Here is a 16,712-nt window from a genome sequence, read left to right on the forward strand (position 1 = left end):
ACAATGCAACCAGTGAAATGTACAAGTCACCCATGCATGCCAACGAACAAAAGAATCTCAAGAGGGGCCAATGGGAGCAGCAGGGCACAGATGGCACGAATACAGAAGCCATTCCAATGGACATGACCACAGTCCCCCACCAAGAAACGCACGCAAACACAGGCACCTGTGACCAGCAATATTCCGAAAATCACATCATTCCACCAGTCCACCTGGCTGACCGGCATCTGTTACACAAAACCTAATCCCCCGCCCCTGAGCATGACATCATTCAAACAGTCATATTGGCAGCCCTCATCCCTGACCTCACTGGGCTTCGTAGGCAAACGCGCCCAGCACAGTACCACGCAACTATACTCCGAAGCTGGAACCCAATGCAGATCTCCTCACAATACATCGCTCCCCAAATAGGAATATGCCACATCACTTGCAAAGAAGAACGCTACACGGCCCATATCAGAATAGAAATTTAATGCACAACAAAATCACCAAGCCCATACAGCCATTAGGCCATGAACTCCAAAACACATTTCACCATTGTGGGCTGCATCCGCAAGAAATGACCAGCTACTTCTTGTGTGACGCCCTGTTCCTTCATGGTACACAGAGCCACATTCACGTACGAAAAGGCAACATGGAAGCGCACAGAACCGCAGGGCCGTCCCAATGGGGAGGCACTAGTCCAGCTGAAAGGCCGAAATGTTGCTCCGAGCCACTAGTACTGCGTAAGGGCATGTGGCCCATTGGCGATCGTCCCATAAGATCGTAATGCTGCTCCACTGATTAACACGAAGCAGCAGGTGTCGGGAGTAAAAGCCATCTGCAGGAGTGGCATACAGATGGCAGTGGCAAAAGGGGAGGAGATACCTGTCAACCAAAAGAAAAGAAAAAGAACAGAATGGCCATCAGAACTACATTCGAACAACTCACTTCAATGATCACACTAAATCCACAGCCATATGCATGCTAGCCCACTCCAAAGGATCATCACCACCCCAAAACCACTTGCGACTCATAACAATCTATATCGAGGTGTAAACACCATCACAAACGAGTGTACCTGTGCATGCGTCTGTGAAAACAGAATCCATCAGATGGGATTGGTAACGTGCATGGACACAAGTGTCTGAAGGCGCGTCGAGACAGGGAGGGCTCAACAAGGCCAGATAGACGATGGTCCCACTATGGCAGCCCTGCATCACATAGCGCAGGGGAGGCGGATAGATTCCAAGAAGCCCTGTACATGGCAAACTCTGTATCAAATCATCTGTCCATGCATCCATACATCATTCCCTCATCCCGTAATGAAAACGCCTGTTTCCATACTCACATAACATGTGAAATTTCCATTGAGTCTGTGCGTTATGCAGCCTGCAAAATCCACTGTGCCCCAGCCCGTTATTCCAGTGTTGTGAAGTAACATGTATTTGGGAACGTCCGGCCTCACCGTCCACTTCGCTATTGCGCATCCCAAACTATTCATATCAATCATTGCATCCTCGCCATGGCCCCTGTCCCAAGGACATTGAACAATAGAACGTTATATTTGCAGTCAGACCTGTGGGCATCTCCTCGCCGCTAGCTGATAACCGAAAGCGCCGCCCTTCGAATTCCTCATTTGCAACATCACGGCGAAAAGGCATCTGTGGCCGCTTGAAATCACAAATTAATCCATCTAGTGCGGCTGTGTGTGAAAATGGCAACTGCCTTCACTCACAAATGGGACGCCCCGCCCGTCGTTGCAACTCGGTACAGTGATGCATGAGGGTCCACCGTTACTCGAGTACTACGTTCCACTGACCCTTCACAAGTCTGTTCGCGACTGCAAAGATAGCATGTGAAACAATGGGACCATAGCCGAATGAACATATCAACCAATGTTACACTGCCATCGGGTACAAATACATGATTGTAATAGCAAGATGCCATTCGTCGAATTGCAGCGTTGTGTGCGGGACGTGCTCGCCCAAAGGCGAGAGCAGTTTGCACAGGTGGAATGAATCACCACAGGTGGAGGCCATACAGCCTGAAAACACATAAATTGCACACCCAGTCTCCTCCCACAACCACACCCACTCCAAAATGCTACCGGCAGGACTCGCGATGTTGGCCCTGGGGGACCTGATAGCACTGCAAGTACTCCAACTCCAAGAAGAAGACGAACACCAACTACAACCGGCCGCACGGAGGAGACGCAGGAGGAGGAGGAGGGCAAGGCAGGGCCAGCAAGGGCCGCCAGCACAGCCACTACCACCACGCAGGCAGCCCGCAATCCCACGCCTCCGAGCACATCCGTTCAACCTCACTGATGAGCAGATCCACACCCTCTACCGTTTGGACCGGGACACCATAGCCGCCATTGTGGACATGACACAGGCTGACCTTGTCAGCATGATAGATAGCCCAACCGCCATCCCACCCCTACTGAAGGTGGTGTCTGTACTCCACTTCCTGGCCACAGGCACCTACCAGCACACAGTCGGACAGTTGCATGGCATTTCTCAGCCACTGTTCTCACGGACACTATTGCAAGTGCTCGATGCCCTCCTGCAGCACGCAGACGACTACATCTCTCTACCACGCTCGGAGCAGGAAATTACCAACACAAAAGTGGGATTCCATGCACTTGCCGGCATACCGGGTTGCCTTGGTGCCATCGACTGCACCCATGTGGAATTGGTCGTCCCACATGCCATGGAGGCCCAGTACCGCAACCGAAAACAATTTCATTCTCTGAATGTACAAATGGTGTGTGACTCCAACAGGATCATTACACATTGTTGTGCCCGATTCCCTGGATCAACCCATGATTCTATGGTCTTGAGGAACTCCACAATACCACGCTACATGGAGCGACACGCAGGGTACAGATCCTGGCTACTCGGTGAGTCTCATTTCATGCATGATGATGTGGGGTATGTGATGCGGCAATGACCTGGCAGGAAGGGGGGGGGGGTGTGCGTACGTAGCAATGGCATTCCACATAATTCGTTTATCGTCCACATACAGGTGATGCTGGATATCCACTGAAGAGATGGCTCCTCACACCAGTCCGGAACCCACGGGACCAGCATGAGGAGGACTACAACCATGCCCACTCACGTACCCGTGTAGTCATTGAACAGGCATTCGGCCTACTGAAGACTCGTTTCCGCTGCCTCAGCAGGTCTGGCGGGGCACTCCTGTACCGCCATGAGAAGGTTGCAAAGATGGTGATGGCATGTGTCATGCTACACAACATGTGCGTACGTAGAAATGTGCCCATGCCCCCTGACGCAGAACTGCAAGCACCTGAAGATGGTCATGATGAGGGTGGGGATGTGGCAGCACCTCAAGGAGTCTGCGAGGCACAGGAGGGCCGTGACATTCGTCAGCATCTCATTGATGCATGCTTCTAGCACTCACGCCTGGTGGCTGATACATGGTCACGGTACTCGTGGCACTGTGTGCGTCTGGTACATGCACAATATGGACTGTACGCCTATGATGGCCTAGTACACAAAGATCATTGTCCACACATCTCATTGGTTGATCGTGCATTGTTTATGGCATATGTGATATCATGTTAAACACCCTATCGACCCGCCACCCAAGTGAGCCCAAACACCCCCTCCACCCTCCTACCTCCCCCCCGAACACCAGTGTCCAAAGATGCTCATTGTCAGTGGGCAGTCGCTATTGCAAGCCCCCTCTGCGGGTATCAGGGGCACCCCTGCCTATGGAGCGCAGGTTCCTCCCAGATCTACGTTGGGGGCTGCCCTGGACGGAACTTGCAACGGATGATGTCTCTGCCTGCTCACGTCCATGCATGTCCCTAAGGGTTTGTGAGAGCTCAGTGAGCACACGGCGCACTGCGGCAAGTTCGGCACATACGTCTTTGGACGTCGCATGCAGTTCCCCCCTCAGGCTCTCGGTGCTTCTCTCCATTTGGACTCTCAGGCTCTCGGTGCTTCTCTCCATTTGGACTCTCAGGCTCTCGGTGCTACTCTCCATTTGGACTCTCAGGCTCTCGGTGCTACTCTCCATTTGTGCCCTTAGTGTCTCTGTACTTCTCTCCATTTCTGCCCTAAGTGTCTCAGTTGATGTTTCTATGTCTGCCTTAGTGCCCCCACATTCATCGGCATGGTCCTTGAGGAGCGTGGCCAGTTGCTGCTGTTGCACGATTAACTGGTCGAGGGACTGTTGCCTCTGCTGGGCCATGGCCATTTGCGGTGGTGTCACAGAGTGGCTGTTCGCCTCATGTTGCCCTGCCACAGGGCTTGTGGGGGATGGCCAGTCGTCGTCTTGTGGGTGCCCCTGCGTGGTATCCTCATGGTGTACGGGATGGGACAGACAGGGGGATTGGGACAGGTCATGGATGGATCTGACTTCGACATCCCCGTCTTCTGTGTCGGAGCATGCTGCCATTAATGGGGTGTCACCTATGGTGCTGCTGCCACCAGAGGCAGTGCCTTCTGTGGCATCCATTGGGGGGACCTGTGGTGCTGCTGTTGTGGGCATGCTGGCTGCTGGGGTGCCTGTTGATGTTCCCTCCTCTGTGCTGCCACCTGATTTGTGCTGCTGCCGTGTCTTGATGCGTGCAGCTGAGGTGGAGGGTCTTTGGCCGTTGGTCTTGGCCCTCTTTGCAGGTGTGCTGGTAGGGGTGTCCTGAAGCTCGTCGTTTGGATCGGACCCTGTGGTGGAGTAAAGGAGGGCGAGCGTTATTAATGGGTCTGTGGGAATTGGAATGGCAATGTATCACATGCATTGGGGTGGTACCTGAGGGTGATTTGGGTCGGGGCCTTGGAGGTGCTTTCATTTGTGTGTGGAGTGAGGGTGCAGTTGTTTGGCAGCCTGCAGTTAGGGTGTGCCTGCTGCACGTGTAGTGGGTGTTTTTGGGGTTTTTAATTATTTATGTATTTATTGTGTGTTTTAAAGTGCGCTATCAGGCCAATGTGTGTGGACGTTCTCCTGGCCATGTGTTTCTGTTGCACTATGTGGACACATGGTACTTCACATGATTGGACATTGTGGATTTGGCATTGTTTTATTTGGGCCACCTACCTGATTCTTCGGATGTCTGCACTCCTTTCTCCATCCCTCCGACTCCCTCTATACTCTCCATTCCAATGGTGGAGGCACAGATTTCTTCCCAGGGGGTCAACTTGATGGGTGATTCCGATCCTCCCCCGGTGGCTGTGGCAATGTTGCGGTTGGCAGAAAGTATGCTACGGACGCGTATCCGCAGGTCGTCCCATCGCTTTCTGCATTGCTGTGGGTTACGGGGTGCGGTCCCCACCGCACTTACCCGCTGTGCCACCAGAGCCCATATGGCCTTCTTGTTCGCAAGTGCCGTCCTGGTCATTTGCGTGGAGAAGACGGCGGCGGCATTCTCCTGGAGGGTCTCTGTTAGCACGGTGAGTTCCTCACGGGAGAAGTGGACCTGCCGCTTGCGGTCGCACGCTTTCTTCGCTACTTTTCCCATTTTTCTTGGTTTCGCTAGGGTGGATGACGGGTTGGGGTGTGTCTCAGGGTAGTGTTTTTAGTGGTTGTGTGGATTTTGTGGTTTTATAGGTGTACGGCGGGATGTTTCCCGTTCCGGGCCCATGTTTTTACTTCCGTTTCCGTATATTTACGGTCACCGTACTTTCCGGTTGGCGCTCACTGCGGTGTCCGCTAAGATGGGTGGCGGTATTGCACCTAGGGCGCCGTACGGCGGCGGTGTGGGCCGTTTTGGGGTCATTTCCGCCATCGCGGACTTTGCACTTCCGCCATGCCGTGGTGCTCGTGCCCGATGGGTCGGAATGGCCCGCACTTTGCTCCATCGTGCAATGGCGGAAACGCTATTTACGCTGTGGCGGTCCGGTCAGTCACTTTCCGCCAGGGTCGTAATGAGGGCCATTGTGTGCAACGTGCACCCTTGCACGGGTGGTATCATAGAAACTCTCCACCAGTGCAAGTAGTGTGGTAAAAAAAAGTAATGGTAATTCCATGACCACCACTTTTTTTGGCAGTAACAGAATTACTGGCATATTTACCACACTGCTCAATTCCGAGTTTCAACTTGAAGTGGAGGATTTGCCCCCAGCATCATTTTGGAGGTAAATCCTGCACTTTAAGGCCATAAATTGGCAAGATTACCACAGCAGGATTACCGATCATGAGAACTCCGCCAAAGTCCCTGCGGAGTCCTGTGGACTCCAAATGGAGTTTTACATCACCCTTCCACCACTCGTAATACTGTTTTTAGACGAACTGAGTGGTGGTAGCGATAATTATTCTGGCAATAATTCAGTGAATTTACCACCGAATTACCACCATACTCGTATTAGTCTTTCATTGCATTTTTTCGCGAGGGCAAAGCACTACAACTGGGGCACACATTGCCCCAGTGCAAAGAAATCGTAGCATATTCCCAAAAACTAGCACAAATAAAAGAAGCTCAAAGATGCACCTTTTAATTTGCGCGACTTTGAGAAATGCACAAACCACCATATTCTCAAAGCAGTTCTGCACATTTCAGTGGGGATGGCTAGCAGATCAAATGATGCACTGGCCAGTAGCGCAAAAGATGCACCGACCAGCCTCTTTGCATACATTAGTGGCGGGAGTCATCTCCCAACACTAATGTATGACTTGCTGAAGTGGCTGCTGGGAGCGGATTTCACAGGCCAGCAATAGCCCTGTCATACATTGCACACCCTCCTTCCCCTTTTCGAAATATTTGCAGGACCAATGGGCCTTATTCCGAGTCCAGCAGTAGCCCTGCCAGTGCAACCGGAGGGTTGCCGCCAGACTCGGAATGATTTACCGGCACCTGACTTCCCGGTGTAGATTACAACCAAGGAAGCCCGGAAAATGAGGCGCCGGTAAATTGTAATTCCCCATTGGGAACACGGAAGCACTAGCAACTTTGTTAACGGTGCCGGTGCTTCCGTGACGGTCTGCCTACCGTGGCCGCTGTGCCCAGCAAGGTCCGACCTGTCGGGCAAGCGGCTCCGGCAGGCAGACCTGTAGTATGCCGGTCCGGAAACAACAGGCATACTTATAATGAAGCCCATTGTCTTTCATTGCTGCGCAGTTCAAAGAGCATTCCATTTCTGAATTCGAGATGCAAAGAAATGCCCCAATATTTGCATCAATGAGCAAAGCGTGTGGGAAAAGCCATCCGGATGTACCCATCTGTGATGCCCACATTCAGATGCCCTTGGAGAATAGGGCGTAACTTTTTTTATCACAAGTTATGAGAAGTGTCGCCACATTTCATAACGTGTACTGAAAAAATATTCTGGAAATCCCCCTAATCTTTCAATGCATGTCTGCACGAGGAAAATGCTTGCCTTATTTTTCTTTGCTACAAAAATGCGTTGAAAGAATGTTTTTTTGGACTAGAGCAGTTTTGGCCTTAATTCTAATTGCACCTGCACCAGTGAAAGGTTTCGATAGTAACAGATGTTTTGGCCTCAAACGCCCACGATCTGCCTTAGCCAGGATAGTCGTCAGTGAGGGATCAGGGGAGTCCTCTGGAAAAACATCTGGAAGGCCTCAGGTTGCCAACCAAGGCCTTAAAGTTATGCCAGACTGAATGGAAAGTGGAAAGCTCAGCAGGGCGAGATAATAGATCTCAGTGCAAGAGAATTGTAACAGGATTACAGGAAATGTAATGGCATGATGGTCTTATCAAAAGCCATGTTACTGTTTATTTGGCCTATCTTGGCATTTGTATGAACTATACTGTGCTGATATTTCTAGGCAACAACAAAAGCTAGGTCATACACTGGAAAAGATGATTTATCTATGCACCACCTGCCACTTGGCAAAGCTAGTTTACCAAGGAGAGGTACATGGCCCAGTCTTAATTGGAGTTATTTAGTTGTTTGAGGAGGGCAATTTAGTAGAACTTTAGCTATTTTAAATCTGATGCCATAAAAATAGAACCACAAGCGATTAGCAATAATAGTTGCTGTTAATCACTTGTGGTTCTATTTTTATGAAGATCAGATTGAAAATAGACACACAGCAGCATGTGTCAGCAAAGTAGCCCTAGAAAGACCCTACCGGCAGCAAATGGGTCCCACTTACAAAGGAATGGAACAGCAAAATGACACTTCTCATATCTAGGCTTGGCTTTGCACTTATGCTAAAGGTTCAAGGGCACTGCACAGAGCCACGTTGTTTAATGATTCATTTAATGATTTAATATAAAACCCTCGGATTGCTTTCAGGCATGGAGCATAGACATTTGGTCAAACAAATGCATAGTGTACTAATGTGGTGCCTTTACAAAACTTGTTTTATTGGTTCTTCAAATGCTTTGATTCACAGGATAGTCAATGCAATTCCATGGCACGCCTCAATGAACCAATTCTACTGTTCTTGGCACCCCAATCAGTGTATTTCTTATATTCCCCAGGTCTCAGGATATACTGGCGTCCTCTGTAATTGGGCTCTTCGTAGAAAATCCAGTAGCCATCAAGAAGATTGCAGGAGTGGATGTCATGGTGACAGAATTCTTCGTGGACGTGAGGACAATCATTAGTGAACTCCATCATCTGCCCTTTAAATTCTTCTTGCTCATAGACTCTCACCCGAAAAGTGCCACGATGCTGTCAAATCAAGCAGAAAAGAAAAATAATCACATCCTGAATAAAATCATTCAAAATGAAGCTTTATTTTCTTATGAAGCCACATAAGCTGTCTAATTATTTTCTAGGAACATCACCATCCTCCAGTTTGCCAGCAATTGCTTCAGATATTCCCAATGTAGTCAGTTGATTCACTCCATCAGGTTGCCATGCACAATCACTAGCAGCCATTGGTGTCACAGCATTAATCTTGCCTGATGGGAACTAAGATTGTTACTGTATTTGTATGCTCCCTTAGTGGAGGTGCATTTGCTGCAATATCCCAGATACATGTCTTTGTATTACAAACCCTGATTAAACACTTCATCACTGAGCGAATCGGATTAATTTATTATAACAAGCGCTGATCATTGGTCATTATCTAAGCAGACATCTTCAACAATTATTCAGTAATTTGCACACATGGCTACATATTTTAGACTACAGGACCACACAAGTTATCCAAAAAGGAAATCCATTTTACTTTTGTTTTGCACCACAAGCAGATTGTCCATTATGATTTAGATTGGAGTATGAGTTTGTGGTTTTCTTATATGCCACTTACAAAGGAGGAAAAACATTTTGTATGGATTTTAAGAGAAAAACATGGAATCATAACTTAAAAGGACCACAGTTACTCTCGTCCTTGGACAATAACTTCATTCAGATGTGTACAGGGGTGGCTTGTCCATAATTGGCAGCAGGGTGTCATCCCGCCACTTATTATAGAGGAGCCAAGCCAGCCAGGTGAAAACTCTGAGCTCTCCCTCAGCTCCAGCAAGCAGCTGAGGGAGCGCTCCCGGACTGGCTCGACTGTTCATTTGAAATGTGGTTTCTCTTTGACAGTTTACAGTACCACAGCTCAGATTTAATTCCGACCAAGACCATGAAAACACCCTCAAGAAATGCCTCACTGACATAAACACCTGGATGACAAATAACAACCTCAAGCTAAATCCAACCAAAACAGAAATAATGATCTTCCTACCAGAAGACAATACAACACAGGCTTACCCAACCTGGCCACCTAGCATGAGAACATAACCAGAGGCATCAACAGTGATAAACATTCTGGGAATTCTCATGGACAACAGCATCTTTTTGGAATCACACGTCAACTCAATAGCAAAAAAGGATTTCTACCTCCTGCAATTAATAAGAGGGATCCTCCCTTTCACAATTTCAAACACATAACCCTTTCGATCATCTCCTTGGTATTATCAAGAGTATAGTATGCAAATAGTCTCTATCTTGGAATGCCAAAATGCCTCACAAAAAAGCTACAACACATCCAGAATTCTGCAGCTAGATACTCCTTAGACTAAATAGAAGAGACCACATCACACTGGCACTGAGAAGTCTATACTGGCCGACAGTAAAGAGACCCATTAACTTCAAAGCCCTATGCATTGCCCATAAATCACTACACAGACAAGGAGCCGAATTCCTTTAAGCTAACAACAAGAGAATTGAGATCGAGCAACAACCTCCAAATAGAAACATGAGGCTACAAGAAAAGGAATTCTGGAGGACCCGCTTTCTTCTATCAGATAGCCAAACTATGGAACACAATACTGAAGGAAAAGAGAACGACGAAAGACCGCCTAACATTCAGGAAACGGCTAAAACCTGGCTATTCAACTCACTGAGATAAACATTGATGCACACCCCTACAAACCGTAATCCTGGACCAAAGCAAACATGCATCAATACAGCATGAAAAACTGAGAATAACAATACTGAACAACCACAGATCACCAGATGCCAACTAACCAACCCCCCTTCTTTGTGCCCCCCCACATACTACAAACGCCCAGAGGGCTAGTGAACTAGTCCACCAAAACACGCAAAGTCTGCTCGCGGGTCCCGCTAAGGACGCCTGGTATAACCTCCCTTAAAAGGGAGCAGAGTGGCTGTGGAGCGCCCTTCATTGTCTTCACCCTCCAGAGGCTTCTCTAAATAAAATGGGAGCAGGTGCTAGCAGAACGTGTCACTCTCTGCATCCGGAGTTATCTCAGAAATACCCATAGGAATGCTGGGGTGCATCTCTCCCAGTTTCTGCCACTCGCTGGGTATGGCACCAAGTAAATTATTCACTTTTAACAATGTATACAGATAGTATGTGTGAACAATCTCTCTCTCTCTGTATCCCTCTCCCTCTAATTATCTCTCGCTCTAATATACTGACATATGCAAATTGGAATGGACGTGATGCAGTCACCATAATAAAAAGAAGGAATTCATTGAAAGAAACGTTCCTTTAAAAAGGGGTTTAGTGGAACCTATATAAATTAAATCCTGCAATGGTTGTGCGTGTCAATGTTTGGTTATTACAAGCACTCTAATTCATTACTATTGTTAAAGTGAGTCTTGTGAAGTAGTTAATAATGTGTAACTAAACCAAGAGAAATATAGTTCTCATTTAGTAGGAAAACCACTGGACTTATTTGGATAAGAAGTTCATCTCTGGGCCATGTTGTAAAATTACCCTGGTTTGATAAATGAACATGCAGCATTTCCAACATTATTTGGTTACAATGAAAAACCGAACAACCACTGCAAATCACTAGTCCCAGGTCATGCAGCGCGCTTGATATAACACAGGGTATCACTGGTGATATTGCACGTGGCATCATCATAAACTTCACTGGTGACATCACCAGTGACATAAACAAAGACATTAGAATGTCCACACTGCATGGGTACTAGTAAGAGAACAAATGGATACAGCAGCAGACATTATGAGCAGTGCATGGTTGAGGAGTTAGGATTGCATCACTAACCTTAACTTCTCTTACTTGACCATTTTTCAAAACATATGCAGGTGACACTCAGATAACCTTCAAACTGCCGAAATGTGCACTAGCACACCGCCACATGCCTGGAGACCTGCTCCGGATCCAAGACTGGATGATTGATAACAACCTCTGCTTGAATGCCTCAAAAACTGAGATGATTTATTCTGGCAACCCCATTCCTTCAACCTTTTCCTTTGCCTGGATGCCCGCCCCTGGTTTACTTCCAACACCTATTGCCTCGGCCAAAACACCTTGGTGTCATCTTTGACAACCTTCTTTCCATTATGCGTCAGATTCAAGATCTCACTTAGAGATCCCATTTCCAAGTGCATCCTCCCACTCTTTACCATGACTCCAAAGTTGAGGTCACCGCTGCAGTGAATCGCTCATGCCTAGAATATTATAACCATCTCCTTGCTGGGTTCCACCATAACCTTCCACAACAACTACAAGTGATCGAAACAAGACAACACGGAGCACTGCAGGTTCGATCCCCGGGTCTGCGCTTAGAATCCTCTGGGTATTAAGCGCGTTATAAATAACCTATCATATCATATCATGCTCATTTTGTGTCTCAAACGCATGAACCACATCACACTTGCTCTTCTACACATGCATCGGCCCCCTTACAGAGCACAGTAACTGTAAAAACCTTTGCCTTATTTACAGGGCTTACTGGAACAGTGGACCACTGTACCGGAGGTAGACAATAACGTAATCACTACCTACAAGACACCCGAGATCCTTAGGCTCCATATCACTTATCGGAAGCTCAAAGGCAGAATCCTTGGGGAGGGAGGCTGGATCCCACCTCTGGAATAGCTTGCCTCTGACCATCAGAGAAGTAGATAACCACAACCACCCTATTCAGCCAAACACAAAAGCCCATACTGGTGAATTACACTATCACCCTATTCTCTAACCACCCTTGAATAGGTGCACTTTCAACACCTATAGTGTTCTAAGCCCTAAGTACTTACGATGTACTGTTTCTCCCATGCGTTAATAAGCATTGCACATACTATCTGCCCTTATAACGTTCATTGTTTCACATGTACTGCAGTTTTCCATGTTCTATGCTGCAAAATTGCTCTAACTGTAGTTGGTATCTTGTAAAAACCCATTAATTAACATATAAATACATATTTATAATGTATTGCCCTATATTCAAACTCATGTACATGTCTTTCTATATTGTCCACCAAAAATTGCTTGCAATTGCATCATATAGAAATATTATCAATGTCTGGTAAATTCTACGTTTCTTTATATAACTCTTTGGGATTCAGGACTGGGATAATAGTCCAGCTTGCTTGATTATGTCAGACAGTTATTAGAGGTATTAGCTGCAAGAATTAAGAATTTCATCAGATCATCAACCAAATGTATTAGAACATTATGCATCAATAGGTAGTACTTCTTCTGGTGATAGACAAGCACAATGGTAGCCAAACGTACCGGTGGGATGATTCGGCAAGACCGGATAGAGTCGTTAAAGCCCAACCAGTTTTGGAAGTCAGGGTATTCTCCTCTCCTGAGGAAATACTGGTGCCCCATATAGGCGGGGCGCTCGTAAATCATCCAGCAGCCACTTTCAACCCGGATGGAGTTGCACCGGTTGAGATAGGTGTGCATGTCGCATGAGTCGCCGCTGCATTCGTAGGAGCGGCCGGTGAAGTTCCTGCCTTCGTAAAACGTTATCTGTTATTGAAAAAAACAACACAAGAGTATTTGGACTGTCGCCGTCTGGAGCATCACAAACTTAACGACTGCATATTGTAAAGCTTTGCGAGGAATCACGTTCACATCTAGAGACTTATAAATCACCAATAAATACATACGTTCCCCTTATTTACATAACTCAAAACTGAATAGACACAGAAAATGGACTAGTTCCATGCAAGCAGGCAGCAAGTGCAAACAGAACAGGTTCTGTGATTTTCACCTTCCCCATTTTCTGCCTGAGTTGACCAGATTTCCCCAGCAAGGCAGCAAATAGCAGGGCTTTTATAGCTAACATGAAGCGTTCTTTTATTCAGCACAGGTCGTTGTTATTTACAAAGCGTCAGCAGAAAGAAACGAATGGCCACGCGTTAACCTGCTGATAGGTATTGTGCTGCTGCTGGTGTGCTCTCTTGTGTGAGTGGAAAAGCAGCTGTGGGGTGAAGTCCTTTGTCTCACTTGAATGATCAACCTGCTCTAAACACCAGGGGACTTCACAAAGAAGAGGTAGTTTTGTTTCACAGGCTAATTGAATATGTTTCATTCAACATAGAGTTTAATCCTGTAGGCTGCTACATGTCACGGATGACTTCAATTGAAATGAATGTAATTAGAACATTATTTTCAATAGATTTGAAACAAATTATAGATTCCCAACCAGAACTTCCTCTTGTGGGTGCCATGGCAGCTGAATGTCTGGCAGAAAGAGGAGGCGTTTTTGGTGCAGCTCTGTTCCTTGAGGACCTATTTGTGAATATTACAGTTATTTGTTAAGGTCTGTCATGGACATAGACAATAAATGTAGCTTTTGTGTAAGCCTCCCAGTGGCATTTCGAGCCGCAGTATTTACTTTCTATATTGTATTTGTATTTGTATCTATTTTATTTGTATTGCGCACCTTGCCTGGGGGCATCTGGGCGCATAAGTATGAAAGTATACATGGTTACAAAGCAGTTAGTATAAAACATACATGGTTACAGAGCCGGAATCCAGGTGGTGACGGTTACAAGAGTCACTTCACTTAATAAGACAGCATATTGGTAAACACCCACAATGAACAAGTAATGTAATACTGCCTAAAAGAGTTAAGGCATGCTCAAGCAATTTAGCATTCCCAGGGGAAAGGAGGAGTACTCATCCCTACCCCAGTGACCTTCATTGTCAAGGCTTGTATTGATTTTAATATAGAAATGGTTCCTATACCCTAGAGCTCGAGTTGAATGGATGAAGCAACAAGTGGGATCTACCTCAAAACATCGAATTTTTTACTGCAAGTCCCATAACCCCACAATTTATTTTCTTTTAACCCATTTCTGCACCAATATTTGTGGGGTGAGACCCCCACAGCCCTCCCTGCATGCTCCCCACCTCAATTTAGACCACACCCCATCTATAATTTCGGTTATATTCGATGTTAAAAATCCAATGTTATGGAATTCGCAGTAAAATGGTTCGATGTTTTGGTAGCATACCTATAAATGCACCAATGAACAGATAGACTTATGGACGACCTTGCAAACGTAATTGCCTCCGTGGTTCCTGGTAGGAGGAATGGAGTGTCATGGTTGTAGCTGTGTGTGTATGAAATCATTCAATTGCTTTATGTTTCATGTTTACGTTAGCATGTACACTAATCATTGAACAAATGTGACTGTAACAGACAATATGAGGAGGCCTCAGCCATTAGGGCCGCTGCCATGGTGAAAAGTGCTGACTTTGCAAGGCGGCCTTGGTGATGAGAGGCGGTGCAAGGAGAACAATGGTAATGTTGTGTGGGATGATGATGGCACTGTGAACTGATGGAAAAGTACAGGATGCCAATTGTTGGAGAAAGGGGGCATGTGTCCCTCAAGGTTACCACAGACATTTTGAGAAGGTTCGAGTCAAGTTAAGTTGCTTTTAGCAACATTTATACCGCGTCATTCTCCACCGTAGAAGAAGATGACATGGCAATGGTGAAACATTTGGAGGGCTGACAAGAGGGCAATGCGAAATAAGAGCACAAATGGATGATCGCAAGGGGAAGAAAGGGGAATGGTTGAGTAACTCTGGGGCAATGGGCGTGCAAGTGTGCTCGATGTCTGATATAATCAGGGAATGATCTGGATGGCATATGAAAGGGAGGCAGTGTTATTATTGAGAATGGATGCGTGAAGGACACAGAAGTGCTTGGACATTCCACACTAATATGATGGCCAAAGGAGATGCTGAAAGGAGCACCTTGATTTTCCAGATTGAGAATCTTGGATCTGCCGCTGCAATGTATCGGATGTGAGGACGCTTTTGGGTGGGAGAAATGTAACTGCAGGTACATAGAAGGTGGGGAAGGGAGGGGAGAGATTATTGTCCTACAGGAGCATCCTGCCATGGTGAGGAACACATTGTGATAGGTACAAGTAGTGTTATCTCCATGCTGTGAAGGGATATCGGACATTGTGATTCCGTCCAAATGGTTGAGCTTGTGTTATAGGTCTAGTTCTAGTTAGATTAGATCTGGATTCTTTATGACTGCAGCTCAAATGTAACCCAGCTGCTTCCTACACAGGTTTGAACAATGTATCCAAGTCCACACTCTGTAATGAGAGAACCACTCACGCCTCTCCAACCAATGAAGGGCGACTGTAGCCAAGCCAATCACCTAAATATTGTAAATAATACATGTATGCAGGCCGATGTAACCGATCACCCACCCTTGTGTTGCAACTAAGACATATTCCTGTAACAGTGCCTCGATGCCCCTTTACAAATAAATAAATACATTAGCCTGTATTCAGAGTTTGACATTTTTATGAAACCTTAGTACAAGGTAATCACGATAAAGTATCTCATGATATTAAATACGCCTAGTTGTCACTGCAGGCCAAAATAGATGGTGGAGTACAGAGAACAAGCTAATGACATCATGATTTTCATAGACCAAACCATCTTCCCTTGAGTCTAAGGAAGTGGCAGGTGCACTTGAAAGTGAAGTTGAACAAACAAATGTTTGGTCTGAAGGCACCAGACTGCATCTTCCCATCTCTAGTAGTCCTTTCCAGGCCAAAGAAGCTCATTGTAATAAGAAGTTCTTTCGTCTGCTCTGGAAACTGTAGAAAAATGTTAGATTCTGGATGCGTAGGGCAGATTGCTCTGGCCAGGTTTAGAAGGGGACATGCCATCAGTTTTTATATTGCATTGTAATGTAATGAACTGTCACTATTCCTTGCTACTCTTCTAAATTATTATTGTTTGTGCTCATTTTTCATTCATGGATCACAAATACTGTTTTTTGCGGACAGTTTCTTGATGACTTGTTTTCTCTAACCAATGACAGTATCTACCACCTGTACTTGCACCTATAAGGGAAGAACATGCGCCAGCTACTTCCTGAGCCTTCTTACACTACACAACCGAGGATATGCCAAGAAATAGAGGCCTGACCATGCAAGGAGACAAAGAGGTACACTAAGTAAATGCCAAGGTTTTGTTAAGCGGCTTCACTTCAACACTACAGCTAAGTCAATGCCTAGTCTGGGATGCTGAGGGAAACCCTTATTGCTATATTTTTAGGTCCAGTTCATGTACTCTGGATGACAACCCTTATATAACA

The 16,712-nt window shown here is 46.4% G+C and overlaps 1 protein-coding gene across 1 annotated transcript; it reads right to left on the reverse strand.

Annotated features, from left to right (window-relative positions):
• Window positions 1-8,202: 8,202 nt before the first annotated feature.
• On the reverse strand, window positions 8,203-13,355 carry LOC138489736 (gamma-crystallin 2-like). Its single transcript, XM_069617379.1, has 3 exons — window positions 13,347-13,355; window positions 12,860-13,102; window positions 8,203-8,585 (listed from the first exon to the last, which is right to left on the reverse strand). The coding sequence occupies exons 1-3, from the start codon at window positions 13,353-13,355 to the stop codon at window positions 8,310-8,312; spliced, it is 528 nt and encodes a 175-aa protein (XP_069473480.1). The 3' UTR covers window positions 8,203-8,309.
• Window positions 13,356-16,712: the final 3,357 nt, after the last annotated feature.

The sequence above is a fragment of the Ambystoma mexicanum genome, chromosome 9 (assembly GCF_040938575.1).
Source record: "Ambystoma mexicanum isolate Mex_15411 chromosome 9, UKY_AmexF1_1, whole genome shotgun sequence".
Lineage (NCBI taxonomy): Eukaryota > Metazoa > Chordata > Amphibia > Caudata > Ambystomatidae > Ambystoma > Ambystoma mexicanum.